Source organism: Megachile rotundata, chromosome 1 (genome assembly GCF_050947335.1).
Source record: "Megachile rotundata isolate GNS110a chromosome 1, iyMegRotu1, whole genome shotgun sequence".
In the NCBI taxonomy this organism is placed as follows: domain Eukaryota; kingdom Metazoa; phylum Arthropoda; class Insecta; order Hymenoptera; family Megachilidae; genus Megachile; species Megachile rotundata.
The window spans coordinates 21,734,644-21,753,608 of record NC_134983.1 but is presented as its reverse complement, the minus strand read 5'-3'; the positions used below and the strand labels follow the sequence as shown (position 1 = coordinate 21,753,608).

General features: G+C 36.5%; 1 protein-coding gene across 4 annotated transcripts; it reads left to right on the top strand.

The window, feature by feature from the left end:
- Positions 1–703: 703 nt before the first annotated feature.
- On the top strand, positions 704–17,936 carry LOC100878135 (very long chain fatty acid elongase AAEL008004). Of its 4 annotated transcripts, XM_012298943.2 has the most exons (7): positions 704–846; positions 5,064–5,254; positions 6,242–6,322; positions 8,461–8,544; positions 10,989–11,045; positions 11,179–11,284; positions 11,858–17,936. In XM_012298943.2, exons 1-7 carry the CDS (start codon positions 789–791, stop codon positions 12,322–12,324), a joined length of 1,044 nt encoding a protein of 347 aa, XP_012154333.1. In that variant the 5' UTR covers positions 704–788; the 3' UTR covers positions 12,325–17,936. The 4 variants fall into 4 exon arrangements, with proteins under 4 accessions (XP_012154333.1, XP_012154335.1, XP_012154336.1 ...); XM_012298945.2 differs by lacking the exon at positions 6,242–6,322; XM_012298946.2 differs by lacking the exon at positions 8,461–8,544.
- Positions 17,937–18,965: the final 1,029 nt, after the last annotated feature.

Genomic DNA, 18,965 nt, shown 5'->3' with positions numbered 1-18,965 from the left:
CCCGTTCAAATTGTAATTATATAATTTATTAGCTAGCATGATTTTACTACTGTACATAACATTAACACATGTTAATATCTTGTATTTCAACCCTGTGATGTCTGCAGAAACTTTCAGTGAAATCCTCGTCCCTGGTCATCAAATTAGGACCACATTTTGAGCACTTTACATATTTTCCATGAAATTAAAAGACCTGTTCAAATTGTAATTATATAATTTATTAGCTAGCATGATACCACTACTGTACATAACATTAACACATGTTAATATCTTACATTTCACCCTGTACTTTATACAATAACTTTCTGTGACATCCACTGAAAGATGCATTACAAATATTTTAAAATTCTGTACACTTATTATTTTATTCGAGAACTACTACATTTTAAAATACTCTACACTTATTATTTTCTTTGAAAACTAGTTAAGTAACCGAAAGAAAAATTAAATAGACTGGTTGTCCTCGGAGTACCAGTTGCAAGTCATTTTTTTAACGTTCAATTTCATTGAAATTGAAGGTTAGGTGTATCTTTCAAACAGATCAAGTTAGCAACCTGACGTCTTTCGAGGATCTTTCGTACAAGGCCACGAATAACGTTGTCCATTTTGTTTTTTTTATCTTTAATATACTTTCATAATTGACCTTCGTCATTGTATCTTATGATAACCTCTTTCTCCTTTTGGATGTTCCAGGAACACGCGAGTCCGTCGGTGAAAAGTTGCGTTGCCATTGATTTATTCGCCACGAATAAATTTTACGGAGGATCCCTGCGGGACAAGGAAGAAAGATGTCGATTATAATGCAGTACGTGGACCGGCTCCACGAGATACTCGACAAAAATGCAGGTAAGCTTATAAATCAGACAACTCCACCTGTATTTGTATCTTTACTACTCGTACCTTTATTACTCGAGTTAAATTTGTATCGTGGGCGGATTTTAACCCTCTGGGTTATTTATTCTGGGTTTATTTGGGTTTGTATTCAAATGATATCGGATGTGTTTGAATATTAATGGAGCTTGAAATAATACAGCAATTGTACAGATATGTATAGATTATTGTACAGATCAGTAAACCAGAGGCACCTTTGGTAGGCACGATCTCTCGAAAACTGTCTCTTTAAATTGTTCGTACAATCGAGCGGGAAATTTAAATCGAGCAAAACTACTTTCATTTCAATCTCTAATAATTTGGAATACATTTGTAATCAATTTTCTGTATATTACTAATATTGTCTTTGAATATTAATGGAGCTTGAAATAATACAGCAATTGTACAGATATGTACAGATTATTGTACAGACCGGTAAACCAGAGGCCACACTTTCTGTCGGCACCTTTGATCTCTCGAAAACTGTACCTTTAAATTGGTCGTACAATCGAGCGGGAAATTTAAATCGAGCAAAACTACTTTCATGTCAATCTCTAATAATTTGGAATATATTTATAATCAATTTTCTGTATATTACTAATATTGTCTTTGAATATTAATGGAGCTTGAAATAATATAGCAATTGTACAGATATGTATAGATTATTGTACAGACCAGTAAACCTTTGATCTCTTGAAAACTGCCCCTTTAAATTGATCGTATAAACGAGCGGGAAATTTAAATCGAGCAAAACTACTTTCATGTCAATCTCTAATAATTTGGAATACATTTGTAATCAATTTTCTGTATTGTCTTTCGAAGTATTTTGATCAATTTTACGACGTTGAAAAGTTGTGAAAGAGAAGAATATACCAAAATGATTGCTCTAGAAAATATATTTGAAGAATATGTATGTATGAACTGACCGAAGTAAAATAATCTTTGTTATTGTAGTGTCACGACAATATTTTGCCTCATTACGCTATTTTTGTTTGAATTTTTACTTGTTATGGAATCTCAAGATTTCCGTGAGGAAAGCATTTGTTTCAGTGTTGACAAACAATGATTTTCAACGAGACATTTTGCAATTGTATATTAATCGAAACCTTCGATCAACAAATTTATAAATAACTGTGCACATCCGACAATTTCCGAAATAAATTTAATGAAAGAAAAAACACGTGGATCACAATAACTTCTTTGTCGGGAAAAATGCATAACAGAATATAAAACTGCAACACAAAAAGTCGCATTTGCAAACTTGATATAATTTTTAGGATAAAAGTGTGTTTCCTCAATTTTGACTCCGCAGGCTGCAAAATCTTGAATCATAAAATTCCATGGATATTTTGTAGAACCGTCTGGAAGCTTGTGAAGATTGTATCTCATACAGATGTTTTCGCATGAAGATTTCGCCAAGGTTGCACAACCATGACCTTGCGAAAAAGATCTTCTAAAAAATAATACAAACACGTTCGTAATAGCGCAATCAGAGCACAAACGCTTCCTTTCAGTGTACGTAAAATGGTCAGAAACAATCCTCTTCATATCAATTCCCGTCAGAAGAAACTTTTATGACTTTTGGAGTCAGCTCACCAGGATTAATCCGAATAGGCTAATCGTTCTTTCGTAATCTCAACTTTCACCGCTTATTTCTTTTCCAAGCTTCCAAGTCAAAAATTCCTATATTCTTTACAACTGTGCGTTCAATTCCTATTCGTTAGATAATTCATACCGAATTCATTTTCAAGCAGTACAAATTAACATCCAAATTGACGTCGTCGAGATAAGTCCATGATGTGGTATGACAGTTCATGGTAATAAAAAATTTCAGAATTTTTAGAATTCCTGGTACAGCTATTTCCACCAGACAGGTTCATCTTTATTTTTTCTGGAAACAGAGGAATTGCGCAGCCTGTTTATTTTTGGACATTGAACAGCTCAAATTGAAAAGTGTTTACCTGCTGCATAGGTCAATAAGTAGTGAATATTTATGATTGCTTCAAAACGGAGTGTAAATTGTCCACTAATAGACTTGTGGAATATACAAATACTTGTGAAAGACTATACAGGTCTTGTATGTGAAACAGGTCAATATGTGAGGCATCTAAAGGCTACCTGAACTTGGCTGCTGTTGCTGATACAAATATTACCATCAGTCTTTACCATTTTCTCAAAGTAAATTGCTTAGGATGATCACCCTCATACCAAATAATTTTGGTCTTCTTTCCTATCAACAATAAGTTATTCAACAAGTGTCTCAACAAGTAATTCAAATGACTAATTTATTCAGACAATAAGTTATTCAAACTTCAAGTGTCCACCCTTTATTCTAATGCAGAAATATGACTAGAACTTGAACTTCATCCTAATCTTATTTCAAGTAATCTATTCTCGTTTCCATCAATATAACAACGTCCACAAGCACAATCCTGTTATAAAAATAATGCAAGCATCTGGAGATTTCGATGAACGCACAAGCACGAAAAATAAGGCTGGAATTACACGAAACAGCAGATAAACATCATCCGTCCCGGTGTGACGGTAGCTCCATCGAGAATGAATAATTCATATCGCGCAGCCGTACGAAACTTTATTCCTGAATCTTCCAGTTGTAGACATCGCTACGTGGAAGCTGAGAATCGGAAAGGCTTTCGTTTTTGATCGGTTTTCATGATTCACGAGCAGCCTCGAGCGCGCACCAAGGTCGCTCGACCAAGGACCGGTTAATGAAACAAATTTGACGACTGGTTTCAACGTAAATGACGCGGTAGTTGATTGAACTTCCGAAGGACGAGAAGGGTAAAGCAGGATGTGTCACGCGAGGAAATCTCAAGGTCGAGGTTATTACACTTTTACCGACTGGGAGCAGATACAGTAGATTCTGAGTAAATGCTCAGTTCGGAGTCGAAAGAATGTTTAATACTAGCTAATCTTATAAATAATTTTAGTTAAATATGTTTTGATTTATTTGTTACTTATAAATGAAAAATGTGTACATGTATGAATTATTACAAGCTCCATTACATTATTTTATAAACTAACACTGTATCTATCAGTTTCTTGGATCTTATAAATAATTTTGGTTGAATATATTTTCTTTTATTTGCTGCTTATTATGAATGAAAAATTTGTACATGTATTATGTATAAATTGTTCATACTCCACACTGGTACATTTTAGAGAAGAAGGAAATTGATTCACCAAAATAGATTGCCATTTTAAAAAATTCTCAACTCTTACACTATAATTGTGTAACATTTTAAAGTAATAATACTTACTGACTGACTTTGTGTAATTCACTATAGTAGATCATAAGCCAATATGATGTATATACATGTTTTTGCTTTCTTCGACAACTAAGTTAATTTAAGAGTAGTCCATTATAGTATATCACAAGCCAATATGATGTATGTACATGTCTTTGCTTCCTTCGACAACTAAATTAATTTAAAAGTAGTCCATTATAGTATATCACAAGCCAATATGATGTATGTACATGTCTTTGCTTTCTTTGACAACTAAATTAATTTAAGAATAGTCCATTATAGTATATCACAAGCCAATATGATGTATGTATATGTTTTTGCTTCCTTCGACAACTAAATTAATTTAAAAGTAGTCCATTATAGTATATCACAAGCCAATATGATGTATGTACATGTCTTTGCTTCCTTCGACAACTAAGTTAATTTAAGTGTAGTTCACTATAGTAGATCACAAGCCAATATGATGTATGTACATGTCTTTGCTTCCTTCGACAACTAAATTAATTTAAAAGTAGTCCATTATAGTATATCACAAGCCAATATGATGTATGTATATGTCTTTGCTTTCTTCGACAACTAAATTAATTTAAGAGTAGTCCATTATAGTATATCACAAGCCAATATGATGTATGTACACATCTTTGCTTTTTTCAACAACTAAATTAATTTAAGAGTAATTCACTTATAGTAAATCACAAGCAAATATGATGTATGTACACGTCTTTGCTTTCTTCAACAACTAAATTTATTTAAGAGTAATCCACTACACTAATTCACAAGCAAAAGTAATGTATGTACATGAAATATTTTATTCCTTAAAAAGAGACACAAGTGTCCTCAGACACATCAGTGTATCATGTCAGTCCAAACACTACAACCTATATCTTCAACAATTCATATTAAATAAAATAAATTGCATTTCAGATCAGAGGACAACGAATTGGTTCCTGATGAGTTCACCATTCCCCACTCTGTTCATATGTCTGACCTACGTGTACGTGGTCAAAGTTCTAGGCCCTAAATTGATGGAGAACAGGAAGCCGTTCCAATTAAAGAACGCTCTGATAGTCTACAATCTATTCCAAATGGTGTTTTCAGCGTGGCTGTTCTACGAGGTAACAACCCCGTCTCGATTGCATGTCCCGCTTCTCTACGTCTTCTTCCGTTTTCTTTCCCTTTCTGCCTTCTGCTCTTACATGTTTGTTTATCAAGTATGCTCTTGCATACTGTCTGTACGAGTCTATTGCATGTATGTGATATGTACCGTCCGATGTAAATCAGGAACAGATCTGGTGTCATTTAGACACTGTAGATGACGTCACCGATTAATCCATTTTTGTTTCTATTATACAAATCATTTGGAAGAAAAGTTTCGTGTTTGTGATGTACCATTTATTTAACAAACAAGTTCATTCTCGGTCTATTATTTTTTAACCTTTTCGCTATAAAGAATATAGTCACCCAACTAAACTTAAACTACACTCGCTTAAATTTTGCATTCATTTTTTTTTTGTTAGAACAGAATATATCTATATGGGTGTTAGTTTCTTGTATTTTATATTACGTTATGAGACTGATATGAAAGTTTGTTTAGTTGTATTATGAGTAAAATCATTTCTAATCTATTATACTCGGTGACCAAAGCAAAAGTGGCGCTGGACGTCACGTGACTCCTCTTGCGCGCGCAATTCAAATACCACATACAGTGCGCCTCCTATCCAGTACGATAGGAGGCGCGGTTCATCTTAACCACCCTATTTTGCTACAATTTTAATAAACAATTCATAATGCACCTTACGACAGACATGAAAAGTTCTTTTGGTAAAAAAATTTAAGCTTAAATTTAATTTAAATTTTCTCTATTAAGATTGACCCGTGAAAGTACATATTTGACTAGATCTGTAGTGAAAAGGTTAATACCCCACACATAAATAATGATCGGAACGTGTTAAAATGAATTAATCGGTACTTAACGCGAAAATCGAAGGTAAGGAGGGACGGTAAATTTCTCAAAGTATTCCAAACTCGTAAGTTTTCATTAGACATAAAGAATGTATAAAACGTGGTTAATTTTGTACAAAACAAATAACAAAAAACGACAGAGCCTGATGGGAGGATGGTGGGGCCATTATAGTTTCCGCTGTCAACCGGTGGACTATAGCAACGATCCAACAGCGGTTAGGGTAAGTTCAGCTTCTTCCTTCAACAGATGGATGGTCGACGATTCAACGAGACGGACTTCAACAAATGTCAAAATTACCTCCTTCATTTATACTTATATACGTACATGTGGCCATATGACTTTTATGTTACACCAGTCCTTTGACACCAGTTCAATTATGGTTCTTTTAAGTAACTCATCGAATAACATCACACTCTTCCTGAATTTAAAATTGATATAGACACATTTATAGACACAATACAATAAAATATATTTATAATAAAGAAACAATATAATTTTGTCAACGAAAAATATTAAAAATTATAACTTAATTATTAACGATAAATATTGTAAGTACACAGTTGCAGTACTATGTAAATGTTGCATCTGTCCGAAGAACGCACGAGTCACTGTAAACATTCTCGCAATAAATTATGTTAATCACAGGTTAACTGTGGCTACGTGTATGTATACGACGATTATACGTTTCACGTGTCTAAAACTGACTGGTAGCTTCTTGCTTTTGTAGGTAGACAACCAAGGGAAGAAAAACGGCCTGCGACCAACCAGTCAATCACGCTAATCTCTGCTTTACGCTTTTTTCTTTTCCGATTCACGTTTCTTTTATGTTGGCTTTTCTATGTTATTTCTGTGCTAATTGAACAGCTTCGAACGTCTGGCAGTTTGTTTCTAATTCTCCAGTGGATTTCTATTGATTATTAATGAACAAATACGAGCATGTTTCTAATTGTGTAATCCAGTGGATTGATTGTCGAAATCAACACATGTACTGGTATATCTCTTTACCCAGTAAATAACTGAATAAAGTATCGAGTACTTATATTTGCTGTACTAGTATCGTGTATAGTGACGAGCATGTCTAATTGTGATCCAGTAGATTTTTATTGATTGTTAAAAAAAAGTGAACGAATGTACCGGTATACCTCTTTTCATACAAAGTAAATAACTGAATAAAGTATCAAGTATGTACTTGTGTTTGCTAATAGTTGCGTAGTAGTGCAACGCGTTGGACTACTACGCGTTGAATATCCACGCGTTGGATATCCACACGCTGGATTACTACGCGTTAGTTAACTACGCGTTAAATTACCACGCGTTAGATTCCTACGCTTAGAATTACCACGCGTTGCATTACTACGCGTTGGACTACTACGCGTTGATTATCCACGCGTCGGATCACTACACGTTGGATATCCACACGCTGGATTACTACGCGTTAGTTAACTACGCGTTAAATTACCACGCGTTAGATTCCTACGCTTAGAATTACCACGCGTTGCATTACTACGCGTTGCACTACTACGCGTTGATTATCCACGCGTTGGATCACTACGCGTTGGATATCCACACGCTGGATTACTACGCGTTAGTTAACTACGCGTTAGATTACCACGCGTTAGATTCCTACGCTTAGAATTACCACGCGTTGCATTACTACGCGTTGGACTACTACGCGTTGATTATCCACGCGTCGGATCACTACACGTTGGATATCCACACGCTGGATTACTACGCGTTAGTTAACTACGCGTTAGATTACCACGCGTTAGATTCCTACGCTTAGAATTACTACGCGTTGCATTACTACACGTTAAACTACTACGCGTTGAATATCCACGCATTGAATCCCTACGCGTTAGATGTCCACACGCTGGATTACTACGTGTTGGTTAACTACGCGTTAGATTACCACACGTTACTAGTATCGTGTATAGTAACGAGCATGACCCTAAAAAATTTAATAGAGTAAAATATATAAAATTCTAGAATTGTAGTAATATAGTATACACCGAAGAAATAAATTACATAAAATATAAGAAAGCCATGCTCGCTGCTTTCCACACTTCTCGTGTTACTCTACCTGTAATACTTGTACTACCATTACGTAATTGTACTATTACAGCATATTTGTGTTTATTATACAGTATATCGATTAAATCCTAACCAGGACTTAATTCGGTCTAAATCCGCTGTCCTAACTCGATGTCCTTCTACAAAGTAGATTAGCGGGTACACCCTCAAACAGCGAGGACTTAGAATTTAATTCTGCTCCTTTTTAATCTCTGCCTACCTTTCATCTTTGATTTGTTTATTCTTTTCATTGATCGGAGAATGGTCTGTGGGCGGTTGTGGTTGCAGATAGCAATGTCCGGCTGGCTGACTGGCGACTATTCTATAAGGTGTCAACCCGTAGACTACAGCGATCGACCCCAAGCAATGAGGGTGGGTGATCATTCCCCAAATTAACACGCAAATCTTCACATAAACACCTTTCGAGATTTCTTACACTTATCAAAAATTAAAGATAATCTGTTAGGAAGGACCTGGGTAGCAGGTCAGAAACATTGGACTTTTACTGATGATTTAGTATTACTCTATTTGACGCGTTTTCTTGGAACATTTATTCGGCACACTTCAACACAAAAACTGCTCAATGTGCATTGGTACAAAATGGTTTAATTAATAGTTCGCTGTGATTCTTTTTTTTTAAACAATCATCACGTGAATGTAATATCACCTTCTAATGTCACGTGAATGTAATATCACTTTCCAAAGTTGTGTTCAATTTTTATATCTTTACTTGTACTATTTTTTGCCTGATAATTAGCAAGTTTTAGAAACATTCAATTACTATGAGCACTCAGTATGTATACTATGTTTTGTCACATAATATTTTGAAAGGAAAGAGCAAACATTTGAGTTCATTTTGAAGATCCTTCAGAACTATGTTTTATGTGATAAGCTTTTGAATTTTGTAAGTTAAAAAATTGATTATCTATCAGTGTCCACAAATGTACATCGCACACTATTGCTCTTATACGAACATTAAAAAATATTAGTACATAACTTCAACCACGTGTAAACTTACAATAAAATGGCCTTAGCGAACATGTTAATTAAACCGTATTAAATTAAATACAAGTTTGAAACGTCACACTAAAACTGATAGAACTCTTGTTAAACCATTTCAAAATTATAAAGCAAATATCTTTTTGCATTTCTCATGCATCCTCTATTACTCTATACAAATACCTGTAGTCGCAACTGTATTATTTCTTCTACATGCCACTAAAAATCTTCAGTAGCATTTGAATACATTGTAGTTATTGTAAATAAGCTAACACACTTCGAAATAGCTGCTTAATGCAATTAACACCATTTAACAGACTACGAATCGTGAACAACAGAAACCTGACACAGACATCATTTATATACATTACACGATGCCAGTTACACTGTTTACAATTCTTTTCATTTGATAACCCTGTAGGTACACTGACAGTTTATTGACGTATGTTACTCGAGAGCAAATCCTCGAAATTTTTTTTAACCTTGTCATTTGTTACAGATAATAAAACAGTGGCAAAATAATGGCGGTCTATGGCCTCATAGAGTTGATATAATTAATGAAGATATTACAGATTTTTAAATTATGTAATTTCCAGATCTCCAAAGATAATAATTACCGAAAGCTTTTCAAATTCTTAATCATGTAATGAAGTTTATACAGGGTTAAACTAGTGTCCCAGAAATGAGGAGGAGCTGATTCTGAATAAAATTTCCCTTTGCAAAAATGGAGTTTGAAGCACCGTTTTTGAATTATTAAGGAAAAACACGGACCAATCAGAGCGCGGGGATTGCTATGCGCTGGATTATTGCGCGTTGGATTACTACGCGTTGGTTAAGTACGCGTTAGATTACTACGCGTTAGATTCCTACGCGTTAGATTACCACGCGTTAGATTTCTACGCTTAGAATTACCGCGCGTTGCATTACTACGCGTTGATTATCCACGCGTCGGATCACTACGCGTTGGATATCCACACGCTGGATTACTACGCGTTAGTTAACTACGCGTTAGATTACCACGCGTTAGATTTCTACGCTTAGAATTACCGCGCGTTGCATTACTACGCGTTGGACTACTACGCGTTGAATATCCACGCGTCGGATCACTACGCGTTGGATATCCACACGCTGGATTACTACGCGTTAGTTAACTACGCGTTAGATTACCACGCGTTAAATTTCTACGCTTAGAATTACCGCGCGTTGCATTACTACGCGTTGGACTACTACGCGTTGAATATCCACGCGCTGGATTACTACGCATTGGATATCCACACGCTGGGTTACTACGCATTAGATATCCACACGCTGGATCACTACGCGTTGGTTAACTACGCGTTAGATTCCTACGCTTAGAATTACCGCGCGTTGGATTACTACGCGTTGGATATCCCCACGCTGAATTACTACGCGTAGAATTACCACACGTTGCATTACTATGCGTCGAATTACCACGCGTTGCATTACTACACGTCGGATTACCACGCGTTGGATAACTACACGTTATTCGAAGCTGTCATTCTCGCATCTGCGCATGCGTAATCCTCGCGCTCTGATAGCTCCGCATTTTTCGTTAATAATTCAAAAACAATGCTTCAAACCCCATTTTCGCAAAGGGAAATCTTACTCAAAATCACGTCAGCTACCATTTCAGAGACCTACATTGCTACACCCTGTATACTTCACTTTATTACTACTTCATTTTCAGTCAGAAAAGTAATTTCATAAAGTCAGAATCGTCGAGGATCTGCTCTTGAATTGTTTATTATACCACGATGATTAAAAATTTTGTCTAATTGATATTTTGCAAAGCGCAGATGGTGCACGCTTGTTGGTGGTATTACTTCTCCAAATTCACGGAGTTCATGGACACGGTAAGTACAAGACACCCGAATATACCTTTTGCATCGGAATGAATCAAATTGCGATATATGATTTGTTATTTTATTTCTCTTTTGGTGACTCGTTGTTGGTCTAAGATTTTCTTGTTGTACACCAAATTTGTAGATCTTCTTCGTACTGAGGAAGAAGAACGATCACGTGTCGACGTTGCACGTTATTCATCATGGTTGCATGCCAATGTCAGTGTGGTTCGGCGTTAAACTCACACCTGGTACGTAGGCGATCCTCTTTAATTAAATATTAATTTAAAAAAGAGAATGTACAAAAGAGTCGTGGAAACGGTTTACGAAAGAAAATTAATAAAAGGAACTGTATAAAAGGATATGAACTAAAATTCATAGCTAATGCTTAAAGATATTGTTCCTTAGAGTTTTACAGTTTTAATAACTCTTATTAGAGCTATAATAACTAGTAACAAAAGGCAGTTAAAACAGTTTTGAAATTACTTTTAAACCGCATGCTTAAAGTGATACTGTTCGTCCTAAAGTTCCAAGGTCCCAAGATTTCCAAGGTTCCAAGTTCAGAAGTAGCAATGTTCAAAAAGCAATCTACCACTGAACATGCTCCAGACATCTGCAGTTCAAAATACCATTCTTGCATCTGACCTAAATACCTGACCTAATTACAAAGAAGATATCGATTAAAGTTCAGTTTATATATCTCCGCAATAATTCTACCTTCTAAATCAAGTTCCGTCTCGATCAGCACCTGGTACCCAAAGAAAATCTAAAAAGCAACTTATCTCGCTCCAAATATCCGCAACTACAGCTTCCTTATTTTTCAGGCGGTCACTCTACCTTCTTCGGCTTGCTGAACACGTTCGTCCACATCGTGATGTACACGTACTATTTGCTGGCCGCGATGGGACCGAAACTGCAGCCTTACCTCTGGTGGAAGAAATACCTGACCGTCTTGCAGATGGTCCAATTCGTTGCCGTGATGATCCACGCGTTCCAGCTGCTGTTCATCGACTGCAACTACCCGAAGGCGTTCGTCTGGTGGATCGGGCTTCACGCGACCATGTTCTTCTTCCTTTTCAACGAGTTCTATCAACAGAGTTACTTGCAGAGAAGGAAACCTCGCAAGGATGGCCAGCAAAGTGTCCACGCGAACGGCGTAGCAAACGGAACGGTCAGCAACGGCAACAGCACCTCCTCGGGAAGAAGGGACGCGGCCGACTATTACGTGAAGGGCGACAGTTTGGCCGCTTCGGAGCTGAATCTTCGAAAATCGTACACGTCGACCGAGTGACCTGATCGCGTCTCTTCGTGGCCGTCATCGATTCGTCTCGTTTTTTTCCATCGATTCATCGAGTCGCAATCCGGGTTTCGCTCTTTCATCCTTCTGTTCTGTAACGGGTCCCTCGAAACCTGAATGGAGAAATGTACGCGAAAGTACAAAAGTTGTTCCGTATTGCGACCAATTTTAATGTGAAATGGTAAAGGGGAAAGAAAGAAAGGGAAGCATGTACGAGAGAGAGAGATATGTGTATATACGTATGAGTGTGTCACAGTACAAGTAGATGGTCAGTGAACATAAATTATTGTCTGCGAATGTACACCTCTGCCGAAGTGTGAAAATCGGTGAATGTTAATATATAAATCCACATTCACTAGTGTACAGTCCGTTTAGTGTTTTGTCAACCTTCGGCTCGCTAACGACCAGTAACGGAAATACGCTTTCACTGCGGAATGCGAACATTCACCGACCATCCGCTTCCACTGTAAGAACATACAGTATGTACATTTTACGTACGTACGTATAGAATGTACCCAAGGTACACCCGGATGTCGCGACTCAATGTCACGGATTCCTGTTGTCGCGATTCAAGTAGCCGTGACGTGTCTCTTCGGTTCGCTGTGCGTACACCTGCCTCTACCGATAAATCGGTTCCATCGAGTCGGCAAGCCGCTGTTACGAATATGGTACAATAACATACGTCTTTGCATTGCCATGATGAACGATAGACTGAATGCATCCGTTTCTCCTCCGATAACTTTGTATCGATATACTGGGAAGCATCCTGGGTTTTGCTAGGGAAAGTGGCGGTGTAAGGGATCGAGGAACTACCAATCGTTTTAATTCGTTCGCCGCAAACTGCGAACGAAGGTTCGCTGAGTGAACGAAATCAATTTTTTTAATTTAGGAATGTTGTTGAATTACGTACACATTCACTGTTTTCAATAGAAATAGATTTGAAGAGTGAATGGTACTTTGTATCATATTAAATAAATACCTTTTGTATTGCATTTATTATGTACATATGTGACATGTTTATTAATTAGAACTTCTTAAAGTAGTTCATCTATGAATGCAGATTTTATACAGCGTCGATGTTTGATCTGCCAAAATCAATTAGCAAACAAGTGGTAACACTCCTTCCTTTACACTCTTCCTTATCCGAAGGAAGCCTATGTTGCAACCGAGTGTACAAAAACTTTGTTTTAAAGATGCAACAGTTACATTACCGACCGTGGTAATCTTGGCCCGTGTTACGATGCAATATTCGTAATCGAGTAATGATTGTTTTCTTACTGACCGTGGTGAAATTGCGAGGCCTTCCGCAACATTTCTGTCTACAAGTAAAAACTACTCTCACCTACTTGGGGTCCGAGTGAAATTGCCTGATCGATTCTCCTCCCCCTTCCTAACCTCCAACCATCGACACTATTAGATATTGTTAAAAATATTTTTCGATTTATATAATTTTCAAGTATGCTGCACAAGACGATAGCGAACCGCAAAATGTTTTTGCTGTCATCGCTCGTGCGCCGCTCAAAGATTATATAAAAACAGGGAATTATATAAGAGGAGCTAACGGTGTGTCTTGGAGTAGGATTACGTAACAATGCCACTGACCGTTATCTCGTTACGTAATTTTAAAAGATCTTTGATTCTCTGTTTTTTCTTTCGGTTAGGGTCCTCAGGTGTTAGAAAATTCATGGTTTATTACAGCTGTACTCGTGACCTTAATTGGAGCGAGTTAATAGAACTGCCCACATATTTTCATGTCACACAATCATGAGTTACATAAACGCCACGGAAACAGGATTTTAAATTTACCAGTCTACAATGAGAGTTTAATTTCGCAAAACTATTCGGTGATGAGAAAATAATTAGGTTATGCGAGAATCGAGTTGTATATCTTTAGGCATATAGAATATTTCACTCTGGAAATTGAAGCTTAAAGTGGTTGTATCGCAGATTTTATTATAAAAGCTCTTTGAAATTTAACTGTTAATGAATGTAAATAACATGTACGCTTCTCTTCAATGGCTTGTATCAAATGATAGAAAAAAGATAAATATTTTCACCTATTTTATATTAAAAATTGTGTACTTTACAATCCAATTCAGGTCCTAACTTTCCAACTTAGTTGTCGCGATACAACCACCTTAAGAACAGTTGCTTCTTTTTTCCCCAAAAAAGTATATATGTATCTTTTATCAATTTTTTACTACTAGCATTTGTTAAATATATTATTTTATAGAATTGTAGCGTTGCCAATTCGTTTTGAAAGTATGCTCCTCGCGAACTTTGGAAAGTGTCGGTAAACAAATTCGATGGTTCTTTATCTGGCAGTGGTACACACAACTAACCGTAATTCAGCATTGTACATAAAATACGTTATCTGTCCGATATATTCGACTCAAAAGCCACTCAGTTAGGACAAAAGAGGGATACGTATTAACTAATCACTGACTGGCTTTTATGTCGATTATGTCGTAAGCATCGCGGAGTCACGCATAGCAAAGAAAACTCATATTGTCGAGGACATTAGAGTTTTCGGTTTCATGAAAGCGATAAGAAGCGTCATCCGTGCCTTGCGAGTAACAGATGTGCCTTTAACGTCTACGTAAGATGTTTTAGAATAGTGATAGACAGTTGTAAGAGGGCGCTGCGTGCACTCAAGGAGCATCGATGAAAGTTGACTTGCGTTATATTGCCACGGATACTTTCACCTACACTAGTGTACATGGAAGTCCATGTAAAGGCAAATGGCAATATAACGAGAGTCTATTGTAATAGTCTGCTGTAGTCGTCTAGTTGCCAAAAGTGGGGAGATAAAATCAATATCGTTTTATTTCTCGTACGCATTATCGCTGCCCGTGTGTTGTACGCAAATGCTCGCCGCTCTTCAGCGGGCATCTGTTTATCACTGTTCTTGACAGTGTACGCAATAACCGCCAACGAATTCGCATTGACGATAAACAAAGGGGTCGCGTTTCATTTTTGTAACACGGTCGGCAATGTCGAATCTGTGATTATCGACATATCGCGTCGTTAAACATGCGTTGTATCAGAGATGTCCAAGAAAGCTCTGTCCACTCTGCTCCAAATTGTACTCGTGTTCAATAGTTATAACACGTTATACGGAAACTCTTAGAGATCAAGTATCAGTAGTAGCACTCCATCTTATACCTTGTCTATGGTACATATTCTCCAGTGGTCACAAAATGACCACGGAATGAAACCAGAAGCTTCCTTGGACATCTTTACGTTATGATGCCACGTCCGAGTCTGCTGTTCAATCTTTCTTCTTTTCTTTTTGATGTAAAAATTATCTAGATTCTAGAATCTAGAATAGTCTTCCTTTTTTCATAAATAGAAGCATGTGGTTTTTGAGCCATTCGAATCCAAAGTAACAGGTATAGCCCTTAGAGACCTCTTTGAACATTGACATTGATTTGACCTGTGTTTGTAAACTCCAGTGAGACGTGTCAATAGTCCAGACTTGTAACCCATTCAAATTAGGCAAGTAGCTAGTCCGCAAGTGGCTTGGTAAGCTATGTTCATGCTCTTGAATACTGGCAACAGGCCAGATGAGCGGCTTGGCAAGTAACGTTCTTGTGTTTCTTGGGCGAAACCCAATTGCCTGGTTAGTTACTTGCAAAATAGCCGAATTTCTGAATCCCTAAATTCCCAAATCATATGGTACTCATATGGTACCTCCGTATGCTACGCACTTCATGCCACGCCCCATACTTTATGCAGATCTATTATTATATTTTAAAACTGCGCAGTATTACTGGCTGATTATCAAACATTGGTGAGAGAAAAAGGAGGGGGAGGACTCGGACGTGACAATACATACGGAATAAACTAGAGCGTTTTTGTATTTAAACCGCGAATCTCTGTAGTGCTAAATTGTTAATCGAATTGTTTAACCTCGTCGCCGGCGTTGTTAAAATCGTTGTTGATTAGTTAGGGGATGTCTACGAGCGTTTATAATGTTTTAACAGACCGTTTCGATTGGGAACACGAGGATCAAAGTTTTTATCGATTTCGCACACGTTAAACCTAACAAAGCAAAATACTTCTATTTTTCTAAGCGGGTGGTTTGTAATATAGGTCGTTTTGTATATTCCATAAATGAAATGTTTTTATGACTGTGAAAAAAAAAACGTTTGCGTGTGTCTCGCGTACGTGTTACGCGATATTTAATAACGGATACTTGCTCACCCTTTCGGCATGAAGGGATTTTATATACATAGCTGTTTGTATGCTAAAGAAACTGTTTGTACGTATTGCCGATAGAATTACAACAATTAACATAACGATTGTCGAAACGTTGTATTATAGTATCGTACAGGCAAACATACGGACGTCGTTCTATAAGTAATCGAATTCGAGGCTTCCCCAAGAATCGGTTATTTATCGAGCAGCTAATTAGACAAGCGCTATCCTCGTACCTCAACCATTCCAAAGTTTCTAAACTCTCAAATTTCTAAAGCTGCAAATCCTTACCTTACCAAATGTCAAATTCTTCAAATTTGAAAGTTTGTAAATTGGAAAATTAGCTATCTATAAGCAAGAAAATTACAAAGTTTTCCTTTCACCTCCACTCTTCCTAGGAAAACATATCAACTCATACAGTAGTATTGCAGTTTTATATATTTACGTAACCATCTCTGCCCATTACGAAATTTATAATTGAAAGTATTTCAAATTAACGGAGCAAAGAATGCACGCGTGAATAATGCGAGAATACGAGGAGCAATAGCTGTCGGCTACTTATCGAACGACGCACGTGATCGAATAGCATGACACAAAACGGTCCACTCGGTGTTTCGTTCGCTTTGCACGTTTCGTACATTTTGTACATAGGTAGGATAGTTTTGTACCGTCGTAAGAAACCTGCGAACAATCATGGTTACAGTCATTGCGTCATTGACGTTAGAGTAAAAAAAGAAAATACAAGAACAAAAAAAAATAAGAGGGATAATAAAGTCACGTAACGTGAGTACCGTGCGCATAATAATAATTTATACACAGATTTACATTTAGATATTACGAATAAAAATAGTTATTTAAAAAGAAAAGCAACAGCAACAACAACGAAAGAAAAACCTTTTTATTATGACTAATGAATCGTTCTGTAAATGCGGCTATGTACATAATAACGATTTACGAATGAACTAACAATAAGCAAAAGTCCTAGGCTCTCTTCAGAATCTTCCTAGAATATTCCTAGGTCCTGTTCTCTCATAACCTACCTATCTAGAGTCTGTCAAGAACTGTCCTAAAATTTCCTTAGAAATTCCCTAGAAATTTCTGACCCTACATTTTTTTGTAGCTAAAAAAAAAACTATGTAGTATCTGTCTATACAATTTGTACAATGTACAGATGTGTCAGCGATGTGAACGAGTTTTATCGCAAGCGACTAAAACCTTTCAGTCAAACAGTTTGCAAACATTCCAAATGCCCTTTCCTCTTGTCATCTAAAAAACAAAGATATGTTGTAATATATTTTTTACATCTATGTTATGTTTGATGAAGGAAGTTACCGATACAAAATCAACCGGCACTTGTTCACTTGACAAATCCTTTGTGAGAAATAAAGGAAGTTATTTGTTATTCATTCACGGTTTTAGTCTTGAACTAAAATACAACCGGCTAAAAGAATTACAGATCTCGTGCAAATTACAATAAGGATACGAAGGGATTAAAACGGAAGTAAGTATGCATACATAATTGATCGCGGACAATGATGAATGCAGTATTCAATACATCCTGACCTATTTCATGAATCAGATTTTACAGAAAGAACTGTTCTCTGTATGCAAAACAACTTGGTTCTCGTCGTCAGAGGCTTATAATAGTTGCTATGCAATCGCTGAAGTAGTTAATATAATGTCATGGATCAGTGGTGCGTAAAGAAAATATGGTCAGAATTTAAAATTCTACTAAAAATAAACTGAACTCGATCATACCGTATTCGCATTGAAATCCATTGAATACCAACAGTAAAGTTATGTGATTTTTACATATAAATAATTCAATCGAGACATTATAATATTGAATTGACTATATACAAAATAATTATCATATTACTATACAGAAAAAAAATTAATATGTTTCGAAATTTCTTAGTATTTATAATGAGTCGCTCTGTAAGAATTAAATTTTAAAGTTGAATACCACTGCCATTATAAGTTTCACGAGAGATCATACTCGTCGGATGAATTTTGATTCGTTCTGCGCATGCTAACTCTGATTGGTTGGATCATGCAACTAAGGACAATGCGCATACGTATTGTGCATTTCTAATGCCAAGTATGGATATATAGTGGTCTTTCGTTTTGTATGCTTTCTGCATCATTATCTTTTCTCGATATTCGTATATTTTGATCACTGAGTATATGTGAAATAGGAGAGCAATGGTAATACAGTAGGAAGCAAGTGCCCACTGTAGAATACAATGTCTATAAGCTATTATAGTAGATAGTTGCTATATTGCCGATTGAGCAAATCTTTTTCACGGGCTTTTAATAGCACATTGGCAACAGAGAAATTTCAAATTTTTAAATATTTAGATTTTCAAGTTTACAAACTTTCAATATTCGAACTTATGAATTTTCAAGTTTCTACATTTTCAAATTTCCAAAAT